Genomic DNA, 13,581 nt, shown 5'->3' with positions numbered 1-13,581 from the left:
GCAGCGCTGGGAGTAAAGCACCTGCTGTGAGGGCACAAATGAGGGCTTCCAGATGGCTAGCCGCGCGAGCTCCTTCTGTAGCGGGGTGGGGTGGGGGTTGGGGATGGTCCAATGCCTGGGGTGGGGGGCGGGGGGGGCGGGTAGTGGGGACAGGGCGAGGACCGGAGGAGAGACACAGGACTCCTTGCTATAGATCTCCAGCCCTTTGCCCAATGTGGACAGCTTCTCTTGGGGGAGGTGAAGGAGGCAGCTCCGCCTACTCCATGAGCACAGTCTTTTGGGAAACTGGTCTCTAGGAACTTCCTGAGGGTAACAACTGGTCTGGCCGGGAGTGGTGGCTCACCGCAGAGTGTGGGAGGCAGAGGCAGGTGGATCTCTATGAGTTTGAGGCCAGCCTGGTCTACGTAGGGAGTTCCAGGGCAGCCACCCTTTCTCAGAGGAAACAAACAAACAAACACAAAAATACAAACAAACAAACAAATCCAGCTGTTCTGCCAATGAACACTGCACTCTGCCCCACACAGAAACCTTAGATACAAGAAACAGGGACCTACAGGTCATGTCAGCGGGTGGAGGGAAACCAGGGCCAAGGAGGTTACACACAGCTCTCTGGGTCTGCTTCCTGGGGGTGCCCCACTCTCTGGGCTTCTTGCACAACAGGAACCACAGCATGCTTTCTAGAAAAGGGACACCAAATTCCTTTCCAAGAGTTTTAATTTCCTTCCAGTATCTGAATACTTTTCTCATTGACAGTTTTATCGTTTATATAATGTGGTTTTGGTTTCGTTTCAACTGGTGATTTTTCATCCCCATTCTCCCCTCTCATCCTCCTTGTGCTTTTGTTGGAACCCTTCTCAACAAGCCTCCTTCCTTCTTTCATGCCTCCTCAGTAGCCCTATGAACTTAGTTTCTTTCTTTTTTATTGTTTTGTTTTGCTGTTTTTTAAAATTTACTTAAAAAAATTTTTATGTGCATTGGTGATTTGCCTACATGTGTGTGTGAAGGTGTCAGATCTTGGAGTTACAGACAGTAGCCATGTGGGTGCTGGGATTTGAACCTGGCTCCTCTAGGAAGAGCAGTCAGTGCCTGTAATCGCTGAGTCTAGTCCCGGTTAATTAGTTTCTTGGCCCAGTTGAACAAGGACAACTTACCACTGAATAAATGACACCCCCTTCCCCAAAGGGAAAGTGATGGTGGGGGAGGGGCACTGGGCTCCCGTCAGCCGCCAGGAGGAAATGTTACCGGGGACTATTCTTGAGGACATCTGCAGATGACCACAGCTGCAGTGAGCGTTCAATGGCTGTATCACCTCAGAAGACTTTTTTTTTTTTTTTCTGCATATCTCTGCTGTCACTCTGTGTTCGTGGGCCAGTTACGGATTTTAAGCACTGCAATAAGCTTCTCTAACAAAGGCTGGGCACAACACGGGTCTGTGGTTCTATTTTAAATTTTGAGACAAGGTTTTTGTTTTTTTTTCGGTTTTTGTTTTTTGAGACAGGGTTTCTCTGTAGAGCCTTTCTCTGTGTATCCTGGACTTCCTTTGTAGACCAGTCTGGCCTCGAACTCACAGAGTTTCGCCTGCCTCTGCCTCTCTGAGGGCTGGGATTACAGGTGTGCGCCTCCGCCCCTGGCCAGGGTCTTGACTCTTTAACCCAGGTGGCCCCAGTCCTTCCGTGTCAGCCTTTCCCGTGATGGTCTTACAAGTGGAGGGATCATGAGTGGCTTTGGAATATTTTCATCTGCGTCGTTCTCAATGTAGAGCCAAACTGTACCACAGCTTCTCTTAAGACTCCACTTCCTAATACTTTTCTGTGAGCTAAACAAAACAAATAAAAACTGCTGACTTTGTCTGGGATCCTTTTGGGTATCTGTGCCATAACCCGCTGCGCTTTTCTGAGGGGCTGGAGCTGGCAGGGAGACCCCCACCTGCCACTCCTACTGTGCCCGACTCCACCTCGAGATTTGGAGGTTCTGTCCAGAGCAGGGTCAGCCTCCCTCATTGATTCTACAAAGTGCCCGGGTGACTGAGAATTCCAGAGCGTAGTGCTGCGAGCACGTGACACCCTGGCGCCATCCGGAGCCCTTAGGCCACACCCCTTTGCACTCCGCCCCGCCCCTGACCGAGGTACTATAAAAGCACTGGCTGCCTGCTTCTCACGGAGATAAAACCGTCCCGGCGGCTCCGGTACCAGGTATGCGGGACCCCCGGCCCACGCGGGCAGGGAGGCGAGCTGGTGCCACTGGGGAAATTCTTGTCCCCCTCCACCGAGTAGTGAGCGACCGGGGAAAGGCAGTGCAGAGAGGGCCGGGGCGGGGGGGGGAACTGGAGGGAGGCGGGCCCGGTAGGATCTGCCATCAGAAGAGCTGTAGGGGTTGGGGGTCTGCGTAAGGGTCGGGTAGAGGTCGAGAACTGCACCCGTAGACACGGAGATGGTGGGAAGCCGATAGCTACCAGCGGGCTGTTTAGACTGTTTAGGTTTCATTTTCCTGAGATGCAGTTTCGCTTTACTCGCCTGGGCCCACCCCTTTCTCGCCTCCTGTCTTTGCAGGGTCCAGCCTGTGGCAGCCCGTCCAGGCCCGGACGCTGGATCAACACCTGTGACTTCACGTGTGCGCTCCCGCTACATCTGTAGTCACATCCACAGCCACCTTGGCCGAGGAATCCACACTTCGGTTCGCAACCTAGGTGGCTACAAGTTCTCAAACCTCATCTGTGACCCTCAACACCCTAACACCTGGGTCACACTTGTGACACTTAAATTCCTACCTGTGACCGACACACGGAACACTTAGATCACATTTGTAAAACTTGGCCACACCATCTGTGGCTACAACCGGAAACCACAGTGACACTCAAGGGAGTCTTACCTTATTTGTAACACCTGACTGCTCCAGTGACTAGCCACCAGAGTAGCATCTATTTTGATTCTCCCAGACGGCCCTTGTAGGAACAGCAATGGCCGTAGAGAGGTGAGAACATGCCCACCCTGGTTGTGTTGGGTCCTGTGTGCCTTGCCCTGACTCTGATCCTAGCATGGTTGCCCTGCCTGCAGGGGTCCCCAGCGTGTGCTGTTCAGCGAGTGGCTGCTGGGTGAGGTCAGCAGCGGCCAGTATGAGGGGCTGCAGTGGCTGAACGAGGCTCACACGGTCTTCCGTGTGCCCTGGAAGCATTTCGGGCGCAAGGATCTGGATGAAGCCGATGCACGCATCTTCAAGGTGGTACCCAATCCTGCCCTCTGGATAATCTGCCGGAACTCCTGGGGAATTCATTCATCCTCAACCCACGTTCTCTGTCCTCTCCTTCAGGCCTGGGCTGTGGCCCGAGGGAGGTGGCCACCTAGTGGATATAACTTGCCACCCCCAGAGGCTGAGGCCGCCGAGCGAGCAGGCTGGAAAACCAACTTCCGATGCGCACTCAACAGCACGAAGCGCTTTATCTTGCACAAGGACAATTCAGGAGACCCTGCGGATCCGCACAAGGTGTACAAGCTGAGCCTGGAGTCTGGATCTGCTGGTGAGGACTGCCACAAATAGGGATGGCGGCGGGGGGGGGGGGGGCATACATGGACTCAGCTGCTTTGGTGGCTTTATGGTTCAGTTTGTGATTTTTGAAACTGGTTGGTAAAAGGCTGAGTGTAGGCCCAGTTCCTCTTCTTCCAAGGTGTGTGTTGGGGAGTGGGGACCACATTTCTTCCCAGTCAGAGAGCCTTGGGCTGAATGAGGTGCCTGGTGGCTTGAGGCCATAGGGTATGGGGGGGGGGGGGGCAGACAGAGAACCTTTGAAACTACTCAGGCATCATAACCAAGTTGCATATTGGCCTCAGATTCAAATACCCCCTCCCCTCTCCTTCAGAAGGCCCCGCCATGGAAAATAGGGCAGAGGTGACCCTCAGCAATGCCCTACACACCCAGGTACAGTTTGGTTCACTCCTACCATGTGTGGGGGATGGGTGGCTGCCTACCACTAAGCTTTCCCTAGGACCATTCTTAGCAAGGGGAATGCCGGGCTCCAAACCCCAAGCAAGCCCTCCGCTCTCTGGTGATACTGGGGACCTCTTGCTTCAGGTTCTGCAATACAGCTTCCTGGAGGACCACCTACTGGAATCTGAGTCTGGGGCAGATTCAGTCCCACCACAAGCTCACGGTAAGAGACAGGAGGAACTGTGACTGAGCTGGGGCCGACCCCACTTGCCTGAGGCTGCATGAGAGGGAGAACAACTGAGTCCTTGGAGTGAGGAGGAAAGACGATGCTAAGATGACAGGGGTGGGAAGCTAGGGCAAGATGGACAGGCAGCTCCAACTTGTCCCCAGGCTGGGAGCAAGAACATGCTTCGGAGGAGCCCCATGCAGCATGGCAGGTGGAAGCTGCTCCTGTCCCCAGGTTTCAACAGCCAGCCCTGATGACCGGTGAGGACCCAGGGCCCTGTGGTGTGGGCTGTGCTAGCACGGGTCCTCCCCAGTACATACGCAGACTACCGAGTAGAACACTGTACCACTCATCCCTCACATCTGTACCTCAGTGGGAGGTGGGTGGGTGCTGCAGGGGGTGTGGGACAAAGGGCCCACCCATGCCTACCACTCATGATAGTTTGTTCTGTACAGAGCGCAACCTAGCTTTCCTGAATGTAACCATCATGTACAAGGGCCGCACAGTGCACCAGGAAACAGTGGGGCACCCCAGCTGCGTGTTCCTGTATAGCCCCATGGGCTCAGCGATAACCTCAGTGCCCCAGCCGGTGATTTTCCCCAGCCCCGCTGAACTCCCAGATCAGAAGCAGCTGCACTACACTGAGATGATTCTGCAGCACGTGTCTCCAGGCCTCCAGCTGGAGCTGCGTGGGCCTTCACTGTGGGCCCTGCGCATGGGCAAGTGCAAGGTGTACTGGGAGGTGGGCAGCCCCATGGGCTCCACGAACCCCTCCACCCAAGCCCAGCTGTTGGAGCGCAACTGCCAGACCCCCATCTTCAACTTCAGCACCTTCTTCCAAGGTCAGTAGGTTGCCTGTCTGGGGTCCTGTCCTTGGGGGCCCTGAGGCCTTTCACCGGAAAGGCTCAGCAGAGCTACTTCCCGACAGAGTTGGAGGAGTTTCGGGCCCGGAGGCGGCAAAGATCACCACACTACACCATCTACCTGGGTTTTGGACAAGATTTGTCAGCAGGGAGGCCCAAGGAGAAGAGCTTGATCCTGGTGAAGGTAGAGCCTGGGTTAGCAAGTAAGGATGTGTGGGCTGCTGGGCAGGAGCCCTAACGGATGTCCTTCCCACAGCTGGAGCCATGGCTATGCAAGGCCCGCCTGGAAGGGGTGCAGCGCGAGGGTGCATCCTCCCTGGACAGCAGCAGTCTTGGCCTGTGCCTGTCTAGCACCAACAGTCTCTATGATGACATCGAGCACTTCCTCATGGATCTGGGTCAGTGGTATTAGCCCAGAATCCCAACTCCCAATAAAGAGAGGTCAGAAGCAGTGTTGTCCTGAAGCCGGTTTATGCCCTGGCTGTATGCTACCTGTTTACTGCCCTGGTGGAGTCCCATGAAAGGTGACCCCCGCTCCCTGCACATTACCATCTTCACAATGAAGGACTGGCATGTCACCACAGAGGCCCTCTGGTTCTGAATGCTCTGAGACAGGCATTGGGAGCATGCTTTTGGTGGCTGTGGGAAGGGGAGATGTGTGTCTCCTGACAGGAGCACAAAACAACCACAGGAAGAAAACTGGTACAGCAGCGAAGTTCATGAGTAAATGCTGGCAACTTTCCCACTGGGCCATCCGGCTTTCTGAACCCAAAAAAGCTTTGCCTTCCAAGCACGGAGTCCATAGCAATGTTTCTAAAGATAAGCCATTTTTGATAAATTAGAGCACAATGGAAACAGTGTATCTATAATATACATATAAAAAAAGTCCAGTTTTCAATTGTAAGCAAGACAGGTGCAGCCAGGTGTCATGAGAACCTCAGAGGCAGGAGTGCTGGTGGCCCCGTTTTTTTCCTACTGGGGACGCCTCCCCACACAGTGGCTGGCCTTAGGTCTCAGCACTCTGAGAGGGTGGCTCCTCTCCGGCTTCAGCCTTCTTGTGCCTGCGCATGTGTCTGTATTTGTCCACATAGGCCTTCACCAGGTTGGCCACCTTCACAGGGTTGATTTCACCACTCTTGCTGTGGCAGATCTGGAGGAGGAACACATCACTCTGAATGCTCTCTCATCCTGTCACGGAGACCAACCCAGCCACTTCCCTGGCCATCTCCAAGTAGGCCCCTTGGTCTTGTCTGGGTACATGTATCCCCCCCCCCCCCCGCAATCAAACTTAACAGAGCTGTTGAGGCTTCTCTATGTTTGCTGAAGGTCAGCAGAAGCTAGAGACTTGTTCCCATAGAAAGAATTGCCCATCTCTTAGGGACTTAGCTCCTCCAGAGAAATGAAGTGGGCTGGGGACTCTGAAATTCCTCATCCACTATTTCAGCGTTAATGAGCATTGTTGAGGGGCACTTCCTAGGATGTACGAATATGGCCCAGCTGGCCTACTCCACACTTACAGAGCCTGGCACCCATGCAAACAAGAAAGGGCACCTATCTGTCACACACGATCTAACCTCAGGCTTGCCAAAAAAAGGCATGTTTGCCTGCTTGCAGCCTACCTTCTGCACGGCTTTGCGCAGGATGTCCTTGTACTCCTCCTTGGTCACTTCTCTCTTCTGGTAGAAGGGCTTAATGGCCAGCTTCACCTCCTCCACAGCCCGCTCCTGCATGTGCAGCTTCTTCATGTACTAGGAGTGAGGACATGAGTGACCCTGTGGCAACATGGCCCCAAACTGGCCTGTGGGCCGGTTGGTGGAAAGCCAGCAGTTTTGGGATGTCTGTTTACCCATGAACACTAAAGGCCATGGCTGGCTGGTCTCTTACCACCCTGAACAAGCCCCCCGGTCTGGTTACTATCCCTAAAATCAGGCCCAAATATGACAGGGCTATAGGATAGGCAGCACTCACCTCCTCCTTTTTGGTCTTCTCAGCAGCAGACTTGGGAGCAGCGGTCTTTTCCTCTGAGTTGTTGGTGGTGGTTGGAACAGCTAGCTCTGAGGTTGTAGCTGGCAGAGTGGGCACTGGGGCTAGGCTCTGTGCTGCACCGCAGCCTGCTAGGGGAAGGGTCCCCTGCAGGATCAGCTGGACTGAGGGCTGGCTGACCAGTGCATAGGGCATGATGCTTGAGGGCTGAGCCAGGGGTGGTGGCATGTTGGGGCTGTAAACCTGGGCAAGAATACCCCCTGCTGAGTGTAGATTCCCAACAGCTGGCAGCCCTTCTGCCCTAGAAGCACCAGGGGGCTGTATAGAAAGGAAGTAGTGCCATGAGGTCTAAGGCCTAGCCAGGGCATCCCAAAAAGCCCAGCACAAGGACCATGCCCCTCTAGCCCAGCACCCACCTGAGAGGGATCTGCATCAAGTAACCCAGACTCCTGGAGAACGTGGATGGGAGGGGGCAGCTCGGAGAATGGTGCCTGCTGAACTCCTATGAGGGCCCTGTCCTCTGCATCCCAGTCTCCTTCCTGGGGCTTCTGTGGCCTCTGAAGTGGTGTCCCTGAGGACCCAACAGACAGGGAAGGTGGATGCCTTGTGGTCAACCCTGGCCAAAGCATTTCCATAGAACCAGCAGTGGGAGCCAAGGCCAACCTGAAGATCTGTCTGTAAGAAGCTGGACTGGGGTGGGTCCAAAGCTTCAGGAGAGGCTCTTAGGGTGGCGTCTTCCCTGCCTCATACCTGCTCTATACCCCTGACCCACAAGGACAACCACCACCAGGGGCCCAGACACAGGCAGGACAAACTCACTTGGAACTCTATCCAGGGCTGGGGTACTGTCCTTGGCTTCCTGCAGGTTCCAGGTGACTCTCTTCACCAGGGTTCTGGACCGCAGCAGCGGGGCCTGGGCCACAGCATCCCTGGGCCTGACTGCTTCACATCCTCTCCCACTCTCCAAAGGACTGTCCTTTCCCATGGGCACCACACCCATGGTGCTAAGAGTTGTAGTGGTGGTCTCCACAGTGTCCTGCCTGAGCAGGCACTGGCCTGAAGGGGCCAATGCCTGGGGCGTAGGCTTTGTGACATCTTCCCTGTGGATCGGTACCACTTCCCTCTTCATGACAGGTACAGTAGTATCCTGTGGAAGGCTGGCTGGGGGCAGTGTGGGATTTGGTGGGAAGTTTCGCTCAGGGGAGGAGGAGTCTGTACTCTCAGGGGAAGGAGGTGAGCTCATGTCATCAAGCTGGATAAAGATGGCTTCATTTGCAAAATCCTCAAAGACGTGGCCTGCCTCCACAGAATCACCATAGTCTAGGTCCTCAGGCACACACTCCACTGGCTCTGTCGGGACAGGAGGGACTTCTGGAGGGTTCAGGTCAGCCACAACCACCTCTGGCAGGACACTTACTTCTGAGACTGGACGACTGGGAGGGTGGTCTCCATCCTGCCTTGGCTCCTCCTGTGGAGCAGGGGTTGGAGAAATCTCCCTTACAGCCTCCTCCTTCTTCTCTGGGGAATGGGGCCGCTTCTCACGGGAGCGTGGCCTCCGTGGCCTATGCTCCAAGCTGGGAGACCGAGACCGCCACTTCCTTCTCTCCCGTGACCGAGTCACACTCTCCTTCTTGCCCACCCGCTCCCGGCTCCTCTCCCGATGCTTGTGTCTCCGGTCCCTTTCTAGGCTGCTGTGGGGTGAGCAGTCCCTGCCTCGAGACCGGGACCCTGAATGCCGTCTCTTCCGTCTCCTACTCTCATGGCGCTCACAAGAAGAACTGCCAGGACTCCCTGAGCGGGACCTGGACTTCCTCCAGGCCCTGCCATGACCCCAGGCACTCCGCCTGTGCTCCCTGTCCCTCCTCCTCTTTGCTCTGTCCTGGCTGCTAGCACGGTCACTGGAAGACCTCCGACTTTTAGCCTTAGCTCTGTGCCTCTTAGTGTGTTCCTCAGTGACTGGTGATACTGAGCGTGAAGTCCTGTCCCGGGAGCCAGAGCGAGTGCTAGAGCGTGTCCTCTGGTGCTCTCTGGAAACCTTTTTCTTCTTCGTTTTCTTCCTGCTGCGGGAGCTGGAGGTGGACCGGGAACGGGATGGGGCCCTGAGCTCCACAATCCTGTGGGTGGTTATCTGTGGAGCATCTGGGCTTGGTGGGACACCTGGCTCCATGACAGTCACACATGTCACTGTCCGTTCCTCAGAGCCAAAGAAAGGTGTACAGGACACCTCATCCTCATCGTCCCAAGGGTCTGGTGGGGATGGTCTCTGTGTCCGGGCTATGGAGCCCTGAGTCTCTGTGGACTCTATCTCCCCCAGTCCTTCTTGCTCCAAATCAGAGGCTCCCTCAGCAGATCCCTTGCCCAGGAACTCCAGCATGCCAGACACAGGCTCACCAGGAGGCTGGGACTCAGGTTCCGTCTCGGTCCCAAAGATGTTTTCTACCCTGTAGGAGGTAACACAACGCACAGTCTGCAAGGCTGGGGCCTTTGGGCTGTTGATGGAGATAGTTCTCGTGATCTCAGAGGGCAGGAGGCCTGAGCCAAGACTCTCTGGGCTGCTGCTAGGAGGGCTGGAGTCAGAGCCAGTGGGGTCAAAGGGGTCATAGATTTCGCTCTTCAGTTGTTTTGGTTTCTTGATGGAGAAGAGGGGCGAAGGGTTTTCCTTCCTCTGCACCTTGCTATCTACTGGCCGGAATGTGTTACAGAAGCCAGGACTGGACAGCTGGCTGCAGTGTGCAGTGTTCCCAGGGATGTTGATCCTGAAGCTTTCAAAGCTAGACCCAATGCCTTTTCCTCTTGAGGGTCCTATGGGGGCCAGGCTGCTTTGGGAACTGGGGGCAGGAGGACGAGAACCACTCGTGTGTGAGCCAGTCTCCTGAGGACCTCTGCTGCTGGGCTCATTCTCAGCCCGGCCTCGCCCGGGCTGCCCCGGGCCTTCCCTGCCAGTTAGGCGGCTGATGCAAGTGCTGGGGAGCTCGACAGTCTGCCCACTGGCTGGGGCCTGGTCCTGTGTGCTATTACTGCTGTCCCTGTGGATCTTTGGTATCCTGGGTAGCTTTGAGAAATCAGGTCTCTTGGGATCTGTTTTCTGAGGATGCCCAAGAACTATAGTTTTAGATGGAAAGTTAGAATGAGCAGTAATCTTACATGAGGCGGAACCAACCCGTATGCTGGAGCCATTAACTCGGGGGCTGTTATTTTGTTTCAAGCTAGGCCTGCTCTCATTTGGCAAGTTCCCAGCTTGACTTGAACGAGGGACCACTGATGAGTCCAGCCTTACAGGGGTGTCCACTGTGCAGGCAGGGATACAGCGGAGAGCTGCTCTGTTCCCACTGCTCAGCCCTGAGCTTTGACGCCTGTCTCCCACGAGTCCACTGGATGCGCTCCCTGAGGGTAGTGTCCCCGGCTGCAGGCTGTCTCTGGGCCTGGACTCTTCTCTGGATTGAGTCACAGAATTTCGCTGAAGAGAAACAGGAGCTAAAAGACAAAAGTCAGATAGCAACCCTTCCCACCTCCTTTAAGTTGTTCAATTATTTGTGACGTATGATCAGAATTGACACTGACACTATACTGTTTCCAAAGCAGATACTTCCTGTCACGCCACAACTGTACCACTGCCTACCCTGTGGGATCATAAATGCCCTCCCTGCCATCTATTCTCTTTTCAGACATGACTATGATTCAAATGTATCCGATCCAGCATAACACAGACAAGAAGCTGCAGATGGAGGTACCGCCCACTCTTGACCAAGATGGTTCATGGGGCACTGTGCACTAAGCACTATGAACTGTCCTGAAAATGTCACACTCAGGACAAGCCTGAGAAGCCTGTCCAACTAATCCATCGACAACAACCCCATAGGTGCTCACCTGCCCTCTTGGCACTGAGAGAGCCATCCCGGTGTATGACAACATCAGCACTGCTCATCATCAGGAGGCTCTGGCCAGACAGAATGCTCCCCAACAGGTCAGGAACGGGGGCCTCCTCCACACTGGGCTCTGGGGCCACAGCAGGGAGCTGCCTCCTGTAGATGAACCAGAGAGCACTTTTGCTAGCTTGGTTCCTCTGCACTCCTCAGGCCTGCACCCCCACCCACCAGCCCTAACATGAAGACCAAGTGTGTGGGGAGGTCACCTATAATGTATGTCTGCCGCATTCCACCACTAGGCAAGGACTGGCAGGAGAGTATCTGCACCTGTTGGTCACTGTGGACGAGGACTGCTGCCCTGCCCAAGGTCCTCTTTTCTCTCAGAAACTAAGGCCAGCGTGGCCAGCAGCTACGCTACTTGACCCCGAGACACTAGCTTTGATGTGGCACTCAGAGCCAACCTCAAGCACTTTACACCAAGAGGAGTTGCTCAATCACATCACTAAGGGCCACACAGGAAGGATAAACATTTCAGTCCAGCGTCCTTACTCACCCCAGATTACCCTGCTGCTACATACCTAGATAGCCCCATGGCAACAGGTCTGGCCACAGGCTGGTGAGACTGCAGGGCCGAGCGGGAGAGCACTCTCCTCTTGGCACTCAGAGGGGAAGGTGGATCTGCAGACTGTTCCTCGTTGCTGAAGAGGACACATGCCAAGAGGACATTGACAAAGCAGACTACTGTACAAGTGCCACATACAGCTTAACCAAGTCAGAGGGTGAGCTAGGGCACTGGGACAATTACCTGTCAAAAGGGTCCAGCTCATAGGGATCTCCAAACAGCGACAGAGAAGCTGCCCCAATATCTGCCCTCATCAGCCCCAGAGAGGGGTCTCCTGGCTTGTACACTGATGGCATGCTCGTGCCGTGGACAGGCCTACGGAGGCCTAGTGTTCGTGCAATGCGAGAACGAGCTGTGACTTCATTCTGAATGAAAGTGACAGAAAAAATTCAATTACTGATTTGCATACTGCACACGAACAGCCACATGAACGGTTGTGGACTTTTACCATCATAAATTTATTTCCAAGATACTAAAATCAAGGGGCCACAGGCCACTTCCTCTAGATTCTGAGTATGGGTAGAACAAGGCACCCTCAGCTGGGACCTCTCCCCAAGGAGGGAATCTCTCCATACTTCCACCAGGGGCCATGGCCCCAGATGGTCTACGAAGGAATCACAGTAACTACAGATGAAGAAAGTCAGCTCAGATTTATTCTACAACTTTCTAGAAGCTGGGAAGGAGACACTGACATTGTTAGGCCCTCAGGCCTCTGAGTGCTAGTGACCACTGAACGAGAGAAGATCATCATCTACCTAACTTTCTCATATTTAGTCACAGCCACAAGAATCTCTTCTGATTGTTCAGAACTACTGAATAGTTAAGTCTTCATGGTCAGGTTCTTTTTGGTCCCAGCATCCTGTGTCTTTAAGTACCAACTGTCTAATGGCAGCAGGGCTGAGTGAGGACACGGCCCCTGAGATGGCTACACGGGACACAAGCTTCTCACACCCAGAACAGAGGCAGTGACTATGCCCAGTTTACTCTATGTACCACCCCAGGTCCCAGACGATCTGCCCTCAAGACTTCAACTCAGCCTACACACACTTGTTCCTAGTATAGGAGAGCCTTCTGATTTGTGAGTCTTATAGCCAGTGACTGTAAAAGCCCTCTGAGCCCTGCTGGCCCTCTTTCTCTACCTATTTCATGGGCCATCATACATAATTCTTAATATATTTGGCTCTAAAGCACCTTGAAACATACCCACCCACCTCTGAATTGCACCAGAGAGCAGCAGAAGGACTGCCACTTTGTCGCTTTCTGCTCCAGGGGAGCAAGGCTGGCTAGGTTGGACACTACAGCTACAGCCTCACCTTCAGCTTCCTCCCTTTTGTCCTTCTCACACGGTGCTGCCGTCTCTTGGCTCTGGTACCCCCACTTTTCACAGATGACCAGGACCGGGTTTTCTTTCTGCCCAGCACTTTCTTCCGTCTCCCTAAAAAGACAATACTGAATGTCTGTGATTTCATATTTGCAGGGCCCTTTTTCTTTTTTTAAAGATTTATATATGTATATGAGTACTCTCTCTATGTGTACACCTGCATGTCAAAAGGGTGCATTAGATCCCAGTATAGATGGTTATGAGCCACCATGTCGTTGCTGGGAATTGAATTCAGCACCTCTGAAAGAGCAGATAAGTGCTCTTAACAGCTGAGCCATCTCTATAGTCCTCCAAGGCTCTTTCTGACCAGGGTGAGTAGGTCCTCCAAGTTTTCTGTTGGAGCACAGCCCAGGAAGCTAGGGAGAGCGGGTCTGGGCACCTCAGGACTCCCTGTGATGCCTGAATTATATATATACACACACACAAAAAGTTTTTATGTGTATGTGTGACATTTGGAAGTGATGTTGGAATACAGAAGTAAGGCATCAGATTCCCTAAAACTGGAGTTATAGGTGGCTGTGAGCTGCCTAATGTGGTTGCTGGAAATTAAACTCAGGTTTCCCTGGAACAGCAGCAAGCACTTCTCTTTAGCTGAAATGTCTCTTAGCTTCTGATTTTTATTTTCATTGTTTTGTTTTTCAAGACAGGGTTTCTCTGTGAAAACAGGATTTATCTGTTGCCTTGCCTTTCTTGGACTTTGTAGACCAGGCTGGCCTTGA

At 53.9% G+C, this 13,581-nt stretch overlaps 2 protein-coding genes across 8 annotated transcripts in view; one reads left to right on the top strand and one right to left on the bottom strand.

Moving 5' to 3' along the window:
• Positions 1–2,110: 2,110 nt before the first annotated feature.
• Positions 2,111–5,461, top strand: Irf7 (interferon regulatory factor 7). 2 transcript variants are annotated; one of them, XM_060382585.1, is made up of 10 exons: positions 2,111–2,192; positions 2,550–2,970; positions 3,054–3,216; positions 3,307–3,514; positions 3,857–3,912; positions 4,066–4,144; positions 4,312–4,407; positions 4,603–4,989; positions 5,076–5,194; positions 5,267–5,461. In XM_060382585.1, the coding sequence occupies exons 2-10, from the start codon at positions 2,957–2,959 to the stop codon at positions 5,420–5,422; spliced, it is 1,278 nt and encodes a 425-aa protein (XP_060238568.1). In that variant the 5' UTR covers positions 2,111–2,192; positions 2,550–2,956; the 3' UTR covers positions 5,423–5,461. The 2 variants fall into 2 exon arrangements, with proteins under 2 accessions (XP_060238568.1, XP_021501900.1); XM_021646225.2 differs by having other exon boundaries at positions 3,854–3,912.
• Positions 5,462–5,713: 252 nt separating this feature from the next.
• Positions 5,714–13,581, bottom strand: part of Phrf1 (PHD and ring finger domains 1) — a 32,416-nt gene continuing 24,548 nt past the window's right edge. For 3 of the 6 annotated variants that reach the window (XM_021646191.2, XM_021646193.2, XM_021646192.2), the window contains exons 10-18: positions 12,795–12,916; positions 11,665–11,846; positions 11,438–11,557; positions 10,861–11,015; positions 7,813–10,467; positions 7,410–7,564; positions 6,979–7,311; positions 6,630–6,758; positions 5,714–6,160 (exon numbers count right to left, since the gene is read on the bottom strand). In XM_021646191.2, the coding sequence (XP_021501866.1) occupies positions 6,017–6,160; positions 6,630–6,758; positions 6,979–7,311; positions 7,410–7,564; positions 7,813–10,467; positions 10,861–11,015; positions 11,438–11,557; positions 11,665–11,846; positions 12,795–12,916 (3,995 nt within the window). In that variant the 3' untranslated portion in view covers positions 5,714–6,016. Of the gene's footprint in view, positions 6,161–6,629; positions 6,759–6,978; positions 7,312–7,409; positions 7,565–7,812; positions 10,468–10,860; positions 11,016–11,437; positions 11,558–11,664; positions 11,847–12,794; positions 12,917–13,581 lie in introns of those variants that run through there. The other 3 variants (XM_021646194.2, XM_021646195.2, XM_021646196.2) reach the window with 2 other exon arrangements.

Source organism: Meriones unguiculatus, chromosome 1, assembly GCF_030254825.1.
Source record: "Meriones unguiculatus strain TT.TT164.6M chromosome 1, Bangor_MerUng_6.1, whole genome shotgun sequence".
Lineage (NCBI taxonomy): Eukaryota > Metazoa > Chordata > Mammalia > Rodentia > Muridae > Meriones > Meriones unguiculatus.
This window is presented reverse-complemented; position numbering and strand designations above follow the sequence as displayed.